We start from the raw sequence: 13,295 nt of genomic DNA, 5'->3' as shown, positions 1-13,295 counted from the left end.
GAAATAAACTACAAACTCTGTATTTGGTTATAAAATATATAATTGATTTATGTTACCTGAGCAGGAGTTTATATACATATTTCTGTCATGATAGAAATGTGATAGAGTTAGATTGTTTTTATAATGAAAAAGCCAACAGCAGATTATGAAGCATAGTTTATGTTTTTCTTTAAATATGAATCTCTAAATCTGAATGTGACTTTGCAATGGTTCCACTATTAGTTCAGTACTGAAATATGTACAGGATGGGCGCCTGGGTGGCTCAGTCGGTTGGGCGACTGCCTTCGGCTCAGGTCATGGTCCCAGGGTCCTGGGATCGAGCCCCGCATCGGGCTCCCTGCTCGGCGGGGAGCCTGCTTCTCCCTCTCCCACTCCCCCTGCTTGTGTTCCCTCTCTCGCCATGTCTCTCTGTCAAATAAATAATAAAAATAAAATCTTTAAAAAAAAAAAAGAAATATGTACAGGAGAAGCCATACTGACATGAACTGGACTTTGAGAACAGAGTATTTTCTATGTATGTTACAGAAATGGAACTTTCAAAGCAGTCAAATCATATTTGAAAATTCTACCAAATTTGAAGGAAAAAAATGTTTCCTTAGTTATTTTTTTAAAGATCAAAAGTTTCTTCTTCTTTGATTATTTGCTTATATTAAAAACATATTAGTAAATGCTTCTGGGTTCTGTGTGCCCATGTGTGTATACAGGCAACTTTGCAGTACCTGTATATAGGCATAGAAATTGCAGAAAGTAGAAGACTTAATTCTGGCTTCGTAAAAGCTACCTTGCGGAAAAATGGATTTACTGGTATATCCTATGTTATATGGTAGAAATAACTAAAACATAAAGAAAAAGGTAAAATAAAAAAAAGTATATGGCATGCAACTGGTTACTTTTATTTAGCTTTCATAGTCTTCAGTATGAATATTACAAGTGCAACTGAAGTTTAGCATATGTAGATTGCCATCTTTAATATTCTAAAGTCAAATTAAGAGTATATTTGCATATCATTTATTACTTGTTAAAATGAAGACGTTTCAAATAGCTAGACTACAACTCTCAAGAACTAACTGTCCGACTTTGTGTTAGAAGGTCAGACAAGCAAAAGATATTAAAGTAGTAGAACTTTTCAAAGTGATCAAATCATTTATATGTAAATGATCGTATGTAAAATTTAATGTCTTCAGAACAAGGATGCTGTGTTTATATATTTTTTCATTTCTTTTTTTTTTTAATGTTGCTTTTAATCTCTGTTTGACCTTTGCTTGTATAGGATACAACTGCATTCAGATGATGGCAATAATGGAGCATGCTTACTATGCCAGTTTTGGTTACCAGATCACAAGCTTCTTTGCAGCTTCAAGGTAAAATGAAAGTCCCAATTCTAACCATTTTTATTTGAGAAAAAAAATAAAATAAATTTTTACCTTTTATATGATATTGGTTTGTAACCTAATTTAGAGTTAACAGAGTTAACAGAAGCTGAGCTTTTTTTTTTTTTTTTTTTTTTTTTTTTTAACTAAGATCATAGACTCTCTTCCCATCAAGCCTTAGAGGTTGGACATTGCTTTTCATGAAATGATTTCTGGTAAAGAATATCCAGTCAACCTGCTGAAATTGTCATGCATTTGGAGGCCCAAGTCTTAGTCAGAAAATCACGTCTCATGGAAGTCATTATTGCCAGAGCTCACATCCTTTTCTGGAAAGAGTTTGGCTATGTAGGAATGTGACTGAGAAGGCTCTTAGTAGAACATACTACTACAGAAGGATTGTCCTTTCCAGGCTAAAATCCAAGGAATGTGACTCTCTGGGCAGAAAGACACCAAGGAGTCCATGTAATTGAAGAAGTGCTGACCTAAATGACTGCAAGTTGAATAAGTCCAACGTTGTCTCCACCTCATGGAGCTCACACTGTTGTGGCATATAATGTTAATCCAGTAATCTACTTGTTAATCCAGTAATCTACTTGTTGATTTCATGATAAAAGCTAAGAAGAAAATGACAGGGTGCTATAAAAGCCTAGAATGAGGAATCTGATCAGTTTAGATTAGATCTGAACTGATGTTGGAACTGAGATCTAGAACATAATTAAGAGTGAACTGGGAGGGGGTGCCTGGGTGTCTCAGTCATTAAGCGTCTACCTTCGGTTCAGGTCATGATCCCGGGGTCCTGGGATCGAGCCCCGCATTGGGCTCCAGCCCCGCATTGGGCTCCCTGCTCAGCGGGGAGTCTGCTTCTCCCTCTGCCCCTCCACCTCGCTCATGCTCTCGCTCTCTCTCAAATAAATAAATAAAATCTTTAAAAATAAAATTAAAAAAAAAAAAGAGTGAACTGAGAGGAGGGGTGAAGTGGGAATAGGGAGATAGCTTTCCAAGCATAGAGAAAAGATACTGATCCTTTTACCTGTTTCTCTTTATAGTCATTCCCCCTGAGTAAATTACCTATATTTATAATCTCTAAATCCTTCATTCCTCTTCTTGCTTGAACTCATTCCAGGTAAGCTCTTCACCTATTCATTGAAATTGCTCTTGTAAAGTGTACTGATGACCTCCACACTGTTAAGTCCACTGATCAGCTATTAACGTGCTTGAACTGTCTGCAGCATTTGGCACAATTAGTTACTTGTACCTTTTTAGGACATTTTTCTTTCCTTGGTTTTCAGGAAACTATTATCCTCCTGTTTGGGTTTTTCCTATCTCTCTTGCTGCTTTTTATTTATTTTTTAAAATTTCCTTTGCTTTTTCTGACCACTGAATATTGGACCTCCAGGGCTTAGCCCTTGGTTCCATTCTCTTCTGTGTATGTATGACATATATTGGGGGTCCCATCAAGTGTCATCCACTCTTATGGCTTAAATACACTTCACATTGTCCTGGACTTTTCCCTTTCTGTCAGGACATTCCTATACTCTAACTATCATGAAACCTAACCACCTTGTATCTTCAAAATGTATCCCAAATCTGGCTTCCTCAACTGCCACCACCCTGCTCCATGTTGCCATTATCTATAACCTGGATTATTTCAGTAGCCTTTTAATTGGGCATTCTGTTTTCTCTTGTTCTCCTACCCCTTCACTAGCCTTCTCTCCCTCCATACACATGGCTACTCTCTGCATAGTGACAAGAGTAACCACTTTAAAATAAAAGGTCATGTTACTCTCTTGCTCAGAACTTTCTAGTGATTCCTTATCTCTTTCAGGTAAAAGTCAGAGGCCTTATATTGATCCATTAAGACCTCATGTGATCTGGGTCTTGACTGATTCTCTGGACTCATGCCTTTATTGATCATTCCACTCTGGGCCACACTAGCCTATTTGCTTTTCGTCCAAGTGTTCCTAGCTTATTTCCCCAGTGCCCTTTCTTTCTAAATATTCTATCTTTTAAATGTTCACATGCCTTACTCCCTTCTTCTTCCAGGTATTCCTTCAAACATTGCCTTCGTCATGAAACTTTCACTTGATAACCCTGTTTAGAATAGCAAACCCGCCCTTTCTACCAGCGGCTTTGCTTCGTTTTTCTTTAGAGAAGTTATTGCTATCTGACATCCCCCATGTTTTGCTTATTTATTTGTAGTCCTCCAAATAGAATGTAAATTCCATGAGGGCAGTGATATTTATTTTGTTCACTGCTGAATCCCAGAGTATAGAAAATTTCATGACACGTGGTAGATAGCTTAATAAGTATTTGTTGAAAAAACAAATGAATGAAATTTTAAGGCTATTTATTCTCTGAACACGCTGTTCACTGAGTAGAAAAAAAAAGGCTAGGTGGCTGCGATAAGGAGAGAAAGGAGTAAAGGGTCATAAATCTAAAGTTATTGGAAGGAGCCAAATTAAACAGTGCAGTAGGTCATGATAAGGTCCACAGTCTTCATCCTAAGGACAACGGGAGTGCAAGTATGATTTTAGTAAAAATGAAATGATCACATTGCATTTTTCAAAGACAGGTCTTGCTGCCCAATGGAGTTAGCTAGCAGGAGACCTGCTATATACTAAGGACTGTACTGTATCGTGGGAAACCAGATAGTCACAGCCCCTGCGCTCAAGTGAGGAAGTGAGACAATAATAATCACAAGGGCAATTGGGTGATTATTTATTTAAAAGCAAAGTTGATGCTATGGAAGGCCAATATTGAGATTTTACATAGGTTAAGAAAAGCCTTCCCTCTTAGGAGTGATTTGTTTTCTATTTCATGCAGACAAGAAAACTGCTGTTAACGCAAACACCTGTGCCTATGAGCTACCCATGTTTTCTGCTTGGGTGGTGACAGACATGGCACATTCTCTCGGCCTTCTGGCACCTGGGGGCATTCCAGTTTGGGAATAAGTAAGTGCAAGAGGGATGGTCTCACTCAAGGCACCAAGGATATTCAAAGAAATACTCTAAGAGCCCCCCCAACCCTGAGCACACACATTCACAGGGATGGCCAAGTATATGAACAGGGATGACAATGCTGTCCAGGCTAGGTAGGCTTGGAGAAGGAAATCAGAAGCTCTGAGTATAGAGAAACAAAATTTACTGCCTACCTACTCAAAATGTGAATTTTCACGGGGATGTAAATCTACATGCAATAGCTGGATTTAAATTACTATTTTTTTTATTGAATGCTTTTATAGAAAATATGATGCCACATTGACTTGTATCTAAGTATCATATCATATTGAATTTGCATATTTAAAGTATCCAGTACTGTACTGGTAAAGCAATTGATACACAATAAATGATTAGATGTTTGCTTTAAATATGATACGATTTTGTTTTTGCTTTATTCTTTACCTTTAGCCGTTATGGAACGCCTGAAGAGCTAAAAGAACTGGTTGACACGGCTCACTCAATGGGTATCACCGTCCTCTTAGATGTGGTACACAGCCATGCTTCAAAAAATTCAGAAGATGGATTGAACATGTTTGATGGGACTGATTCCTGTTATTTTCATTCTGGACCTAGAGGGAATCATGATCTTTGGGACAGTCGATTGTTTGCCTACTCCAGGTAGGTACATACCATATGGAAATGTCTTTGTTTAAAAAACATTTCAAGGAATATTACTAAGTTCATTGTGTGTGTGTATAGTCTTTCACTGGTATATAATTAATTAGTTCAATTATTTAAAATTTTACAAGGAATATTTAACACACTTACAGAATTTACCTTGTTTTGAATAGCACATGTATTTGTGGTAAGTTGTGTTAAATTGCAGTTTTACCAATCTTATGTCATTTAAAATATATTGGTTATATGGCCATTTAAAAGGATTAATGTGAATATTTTTTGATATCTAAAAGAATACTTTATTAGGTTGTATTAACTGTAGCAAATCTCCTTTTAATAGAAATATGTACATGGTTTTAAGTAGGCAGTTTTTCAAAATTGTACTTCATATTTTGCTATCTTAATAATATTGCCATGTTCTTGATCACAGCTAAATTAATATAACTTTAATAACAACTAACATTTATTAGTATGTAATATGTCAGGGATGATGCTAAGTGTTTTAGATACATTAGCTACATATTTTATTTATTCTGCATAGCAACTCTACTTACACATGGTAAGTCCTATTATTAGGACCACGTTACATAAAAGTAAACTAAGGCTTAATGTTGAAACAATTAAGATTAAACCCACCTCTGACTTCTTTTACCATTTAAGTAGAAAGGGGTTTTAGGTGATTAAATAGCATAATATGGCAAAAATATTTCAAAAAGTGAAAAATACTAACAGTTTGTATCCATTATTGATTATAAGTGAAAATATGAAAATACGCTGTCAGAAATATTAAAAGTAGCAGAGTATCAATGTATAACTAATTTTTTATAATATTTTTAAAAGAAATTTAATGAATTTTCTTTTGGATGTTGCATTATACATAAACATACACATATCTGGAAAACGAGCAGTATGGAAAAACGCTTTAGCAAGTACCTTGACAAAACGAAGATTTCTAATTTTTCAACATAAATTAGATGACTTTCATATGGAGGAAATTGTTCTGCTTTGCTCTTTCCTGAATATTATACATTGTTTTATATTTCATAACGTATAGGAATCACTCAGGCCAGACGAAGCCACATAACACATGAGAAAAGACACAAGAGGTGGAGTGGGTGGCAAGGTTTCAGGCCGAGTTTCATTCTGGAACAAATCGATTAATCATTCTGGCTCTCAGGTTTTTCATTATAAGAGGAGGCAGAGTTTGGGGGCTAATACAATTCCCTTTGCAAAGGTATTTTGTATTTGTGTCACCTTTTTGAACATTGCTTTTCCTACTACGGATTTATAACAAGTAAAAAGGACTGAACCTGTGCTAATTCTGTGGTATAACTCCACTCTTGAGAAAATCTTATAAACGTAGATTGTAGGCAAGTGATACAATTAACTGAAATCTCTGGTTCATATTTAGAGGAATAAGAGTTGACTCTATACTGCAGAACTGTGCCTTATGAAAAGCATACATTAAATGGTTCAATTTTTGTGTTAGGACAGTTATTCTGTAGAGCTGTGTCTTTAAAAAGAAATACTTTAAGTGTATGGATCTTTATGTTAAAAAGATTATTTTATTAAAATATTTATTATAGTGTGTTTTTCTCTACCTCGAGCTCTCATAGTCCATTAAAAGTCATCCAACCTTCTAAAGAAAAAGGATTATACATAATTGTTTTAAAAAACATTTCTTTTGCAGAAGTTAAGACATATTTAACATTTTATTTAATACTCGTTTTCTTTTGTTATGGAATTAACCATTAATCTTGCTTTTGGTAAAAAATATATATCATGATTTTGGCTTATTATTTTTATTATGAATAATTTTTTGGCTGCATTATGTCATATAGGCCTAGTCCTTTGTAAATATAGTTCCATTTAAAATCCATTTTATTAATGTTCTATTCTATTTGATATCTATATTTTCCAATTTAATAGAATTCGTTTTTTCTGTATCAGCTTATACTTATTGGTTATGACATCCTTATACAATATAGATAAAGCCTTACAAAGCCAAATTAAACAATTTAAATCGCTAAATTTAAACAAATAATTTTTTAATACTTAGGTTTCTCAATATATGAAATACTAAAGATTGTTGGACCAGAATTATTTTCTCAATACTTCGTGCAATTTATTAAAAGCTCTTTTGACAAAATTTATATTAGGTTGATGAAACTTATAAGGCTTTTCTTTTACATTTTCTTCCTTCTATTCTGATTAGTTGTAGCATATGTAAAATAACATTGCTCTGGTAGAATGCTAAAGCCATTTTTATAATCAGCATTCATGTTTAAAGTCGGATTCTGTTGTTTTGGTTATTTATTGCTGCTTAACAAACCAGCTCAAAATTCAGTGACTTCAGATAACAGCAGTTGTTTGTTTTGTTTCTAGATCTGCAATTTGGGCATAGCTCAGGCAGACAGCTCTTCCTGTCTTCTCGTTGTGTCAGTCAGAGTGGCTCAGTTAAGGGGTGGGGCTTTCAGTGTCCACTTTAAAGACGGTTCGCTCCCATGACTGACAGTCGGTGCTGGCTGTGGGCGGAGGGCCTCAGCTCCGCTTCTGGGAGCCCACTTCACAGCCTACTTGGGCTTTCTTACCACAGTGAATGTACTAGGTAACAGGACATGCAGGCTTCCACTTCTTAACGTCTGGGTCGAGAAACTGAGCCAACATCGTTTCTTCTGTAAACTATAGCCCCAACAGTTACAATTTCAAGGAGCGGGGACATGGACCCCTTCATTCAATGGCAGGAGCATTAAAGAACTGTTGTGCTATGTTTTTAAATCCCCACATCTTGGGGCGCCTGGGTGGCTCAGTCGGTTAAGCGTCTGCCTTCGGCTCAGGTCATGATCCCAGGTCCTGCAATCGAGCCCCGCGGCAGGTTCCCTGCTCGGCGGAGAGCCTGCTTCCTCTCTCTCTGCTTGCTGCTCTGCCTACTTGTGCTCTCTCTCTCTCTCTCTCAAATAAATAAATAAAATCTTTAAAAATGAATAAATAAATCCCCACATCTAAAAAGTTTTGACCACACACAGTGAATATGCCATTTCACAAATTCAAAAAAATATTGAAATACCTGTGTATGGGGAAATACTTCTTTTTAAGCCTTATTTCTGTGGTAGAGAGTTTTGTCTGAAATAAGCAAGTTTTTTAAAAATATACTTTTCATTATAAAAGTAATGTCAGTGTTGATAATTAGAAAGTATAAAAAAGCACGATATTCAAAATAAAAAATTATTATCCTTAATAAATATAAATAACATTCTTTGTACATGAATGCATTTAATGAATATAAACTCATTAAACATGCAAATAACACATGAAAACCTAGCCTTCACTAATATTCTCCCCATAGAGTAGCTACTCTGCCTGTAATTTTGGATTTGTTCCTTATCCAGATGAAATCAGAAGATACGTATTTTAAAATATAAGTTATTTTCCACCCCTTATCTTTGATTTGTTGATTAATATTATCCTCCATGGAAAAGTATATATAAAAATGGAACATGGTTTATGTAAGGCCTAAGCCTCTTCTTTGAAAACTTGTAATAATTTTTGAAATTATTATATTTACTGTTTGAGAAAATTAATCTTATATAGAACCAGCTTCTGTAAGATATGTTGCTGATGCTCATTTCATCCTATCTCTATGTCACAACCTGTCACCGTTTATAATCTCTGATTCAAGTGCCATCATCAAAGTTATCAGAATTAAATCTCTAACTCTGAGTAATACCAGAGATCCTGACTACGCTATTTCATTACCTGCTATGAATAAATTTCCAATCAGGAGCTGCCCATGTTTTAATTTTCTGTCTACTCGGCTGAACTGCCTTCTAGCTCTGCTAAATTACTAATGACAGTTCATAACAGAGATTGGGTTGTCCTTACTTTAGTTGGTAAAGAACTTTCTCACAAATCTGTCATCTATAAGTTTCTGAAGTTTTTAGAGTTAAGAAATAATGGATACAATTTAGAGGTCTCAGTTTTAAATTCTGTTTTGCATATTCGTCTGGCACTATGTAAATACACTTGATAAAATAACAAGACAGCTGCAAATTTGTTGAGTCTAAACAATTATTATACCTTAACTATTACTAAAGTTTCAAATGAGTACCTTTTCTTTGTTGAATATTTCTTTCAGAGATAAGATATTGAATCTCAAAAGAGATAACATAGTAGAGCTCATGCTCATATTTTCCCTGAACCTTACATTTGGATACAGAGGTAGTATATTTATTCCATCAGCATGGGTTCCTGATGAAACAACTCTTAGGTAGGAAGATACTCTACTGTTATCTCGAGTTACTAGAGTTCTTCTAGAAACAAAAATAAATCCAGTTTGTTTTTTAAGGTCATAATCGTGAATGGAATAAAATACTTCTTAGTATAGACACTATAATAATTGGGTTTTAACCATGATAGGTCTTTTCCGTAAGTTAGAATGTGGAAGGAAATTCATGGGGGCCTTCCCTGTTTAGAGTGGATATTTGTATCTTAAGTGGTCTATGATTTCATATGTTTTTTTCTTTTTTTAGTTTGTCAATATAGTAAATTCCATTTATTGATTTTTGAATGTTAGGCCGGTCTTGCACTCCTGGGATAAACCCTCATGAACATAGTTGCTAATATTCTAAACAAAATTTTAGCATATTTATATATGACATTTTATCATGACCAAATCAGTTCTTAATGATCCATCTTTTGTTTATTGTGCACTGATATATTAGCTAAGGAGTGATTAGCAAGATGTTTAAAAACTAAGCATCCAGGACATGAATAGCAACTTCTAAAATTATTATTTTAAAGTCATGTACTTTTTTGTGGTTTCTTAAAAGCAAAAAACCAAAAAGCACATGTCATTGGGCGAAATAATTTCACTTTTTTGCTGTAGTAGAAATGACCATGGGGCACCTGGGTGGCTCAGTCAGTTAAGCATCTGACTCTTGATTTCGGCTCAGGTCATGATCTCAGGGTCATGAGACTGAGCCCTCAGTCAGGCTCTACACTCAGTGTGGAGTCTGTTTAGGATTCTCTTTCTCTCTCCCTTTGCCCCTTCTACCCCTCTTGGCCCTCCCCACCCCGACTCCCACATGCTCTCTTTCTAAAAAAAAAAAAAAAAAAAAAAAAAGGACCACAATAACAAAGAAATAACAGCATAGTAAAGGTAAATATGTACAACTACTTTTGAAAACAGTTTGGTATTATCTGGAAAACTTAAAGATTCATATGTCCTAGGATGTGTTACAAAGCCTATATGCTTGGTTAACTCCTGAGCATATGCTTATCAGAAGTTTGGGGAAAAAATAGACCAAAAAGTCATTCCCTTCAGGGTGCAGGTGATATTTTAAAAGTTAACTTGAAGTAATGGTCTTTAAAGAAATACCAAGAAAAAAATTCCATCATTGTGATTTTATTGCCACAATTTCAGTCATAAAATTTCTTTGCATACACATAAATCTTGGAAGTAGTTTTTATCAAACTTTTAAAATGTTTTCAGTTTCAGTATATCTTAAGCCCATTGGTTATAAATATAAATGAATCCTCTTGTGGTTACTCAGCAAAAGTAACCTGACTAACTTCAGGGAAAATGGAAATATACAAGTCAGATTTCAGCAAAGATGGTAGATGATGGAGGGAGTTGAAAGAAGAGTTTTATAATGCAATAGAGTCATTGATCCTCTCACTTTTATCTATATATTTTAGTGAGCTGTTACAGCCAGGGTAAGTATTAAAATCACATATCAAAGTGACTTTTAACTTTAACCAGACCCTTGATTATTTTATGTTTATTTTAAAATTAGTTTCTTGGCGCCTGGGTGGCTCAGTTGGTTAAGCGTCTATCTTGGGCTCAGGTCTTGATCCAGGAGTCCCAGGATCAAGCCCCCCATCCAGCTCCCTGCTCAATGGGAGTCTGCTTCTCCCTCTGACCCTCCTCCCTCTCATGCTCTGTCTCACTCTCTCTCTTTAATAAATAAAATCTTTTAAAAAATTAAAAACAAATAATATTAGTTTCTTTTTGTGTATGAGTTAACAGTGCACCTAATGTATTACTCAAGTGTCACATATATACAATTAATAAATATATATAGGGGAGAATGTGTTGAAAAGTTTTCACTGATACTTTACACAATCAAAAAAGTTTACAAATCACTGAATTAGACCATTTCTTTAGGTAGATTAAGGTTAACATCGTAGACTTTTTAAAAATAAACTTTTTAGGTAACATCATAGATTTTAAAAAAATAAACGACTTTTTCTGAATAATTCATTTATTCTATTGACTTGTTTAACAAACGTTAAACATCTACCAAGTGCCATGTCTTCAGAGAGGTGATATTTTCAATATATTTAAATGTAGCACAAACTCTAAAATAAAATACATGTTTTTAATTTCTTTGGATACATATCCAAACATTTCATATTTTTAATTGAGGTAATACATCATCATTTTAGACAGACAAATACCTGTCCTATTTGCTTTATAAACTTATAAAAAGTAAAAAAGATGATTTTTATAGAGCAAATGATAAGGATTAAAAGACAGTTTTGGACATAGATTTAGCAAACAGCTAACTATTCCAAAGACAGGCAATTAAAAACAAACAAATAATAGCCTATTCTTCATTAAGAATATTAAAATCTCACAGTAAGATTGTTAATAGCTTCAGTGAATGCTGGATATCCCATAAAAAGTCTTAATTGTTTTCTTCTTTCCTAGTATTTTTTCTTCTCCTTTTAGTATTTCTTTGTTGTATAAGCCAGAACCTCCTTTCAGCTTGATTAAGGAAAATGGTTAAATCTACTATTTCAAAGAAAGTAGAGTTAGACTCAAAATTCAGACTAATTTTTTTTTGTAAAAGAGATTAAGAAAGTTGCTATATCAATCTAATCTGTCTGGATTTGAGTGTGAATAGTAGAAATATAACTTTTCTCGGGGCGCCTGGGTGGCTCAGTCGTTAAGCATCTGCCTTCGGCTCAGGTCATGGTCCCAGGGTCCTGGGATCAAGTCCCACATCGGGCTCCCTGCTCCGTGGGAAGCCTGCTTCTCTCTCTCCCGCTCCCCCTGCTTGTGTTCCCTCTCTGGCTGTGTCTCTCTCTGTCAAATAAATAAATAAAATCTTTAAAAAAAAAAAGAAATATAACTTTTCTCACAGGGTTTATGAGATTATTCAGCCTAGCTGAAAGGTTTTTGTTGATGCAGAGCACTGCACAGGGGTGAGGATTTACAGTTTTTGTATGAACTTTGTTCCTGGTATTATCTGCCCCGTTTATTCCCCTCAAGTCAAAATTTAGGTGCACAGGGATATTGTGAAAATATCTTGAGTATTTAGGTCTTATTCACCTGTAACATTCATTCTCAAATCCAAACTCACTCTAAAGTAGGACAGTTCTACTTGGTAATTTGCCTTAAATTTGAAAACGCTGTGCATCACTCTCCAAGCAGCTTCTTTAGCTTAAGACATTGGTCCATGTTAGTGAAAATGGTCCGAAAGTCCCCATTCAATGATTATTCATTTAAGTGTGGAAATGACGTGGAGTCTATAGTAATAATATCTGGTTTTGTTAATGACCTTTTTAAACAAGCAAGTAAAAAGTGAAAAAAAAATCTATTTTCCATCTGTGGGTAACAAAACAACTTGTTTAAGCATGTCTGTTTTCTAGGGTATGGACTAGCAGTTTTGAAGTTATGAAGTAATATTTCATAGTTTCCTAGCCGAATGATTTCCGGAGCATTAAGCTGCAGATAAATAACCCATGTTGTACTGAGCCAATTATTATTCAGAAAATATGAGTATCTTATAATTTTGGAAGAACACATTTATAAGTGATATAAAGATTATTCATTTTTGAAGACTTTCCCCCTATTCATATAGATTAGTGATCAGGCCTATTTTTCTCTAATTCCCGAATTTCCCCTCCACATTTTGTGATGTGTGAGATATCCCTGTTTGGTTTTACCTCAGGTCTTCAGTCTGTCTTCTTTTTCTTTCATTGTTAGTAAGAGAAGCCCTCAGCCTCAGGATTCATTTCATTGTCTCCTTCCAGGTTAATGTATCTCCCAAAGATTAGACCTTTGCCTGTGTGGCCTTTCAAAATTCTGTCTGCCGAAAGCGTCAGTAAAACTCAGGAGCAGTTAGACTTAACATTTACTCTCAGTGCTTCAGGAAACAAAACAGCATAGTAGCCAACTTTTCTCAAACTTGAGCTCTGTTCTTAGTACTATGTTAAGGTTAGCAAATGGGGCCGACTAGCTGTCCAGGTGCGTTATCTGGTCTTTATGGAGTGGTGATGATCGTGATGATTTCAGTGGTTA

At 35.0% G+C, this 13,295-nt stretch overlaps 1 protein-coding gene across 4 annotated transcripts in view; it reads left to right on the top strand.

Moving 5' to 3' along the window:
- The window catches only part of GBE1 (1,4-alpha-glucan branching enzyme 1), a 279,311-nt gene that overhangs the window by 138,749 nt on the left and 127,267 nt on the right, over positions 1–13,295 (top strand). For all 4 annotated transcript variants that reach the window (XR_010407963.1, XR_010407962.1, XR_010407961.1 and 1 more), the window contains exons 6-7: positions 1,271–1,361; positions 4,778–4,987. Coding sequence is in view for 1 of the 4 variants with exons in the window: in XM_054504127.1 (XP_054360102.1) it covers positions 1,271–1,361; positions 4,778–4,987 (301 nt within the window). In the remaining 3 variants the exon portion in view is untranslated. The remainder of the gene's footprint in view (positions 1–1,270; positions 1,362–4,777; positions 4,988–13,295) is intronic.

Source organism: Mirounga angustirostris, unplaced genomic scaffold (assembly GCF_029215605.1).
Source record: "Mirounga angustirostris isolate CCGP_5_RB_7025 unplaced genomic scaffold, mMirAng1.0.hap1 SCAF_1, whole genome shotgun sequence".
In the NCBI taxonomy this organism is placed as follows: domain Eukaryota; kingdom Metazoa; phylum Chordata; class Mammalia; order Carnivora; family Phocidae; genus Mirounga; species Mirounga angustirostris.
This window is presented reverse-complemented; position numbering and strand designations above follow the sequence as displayed.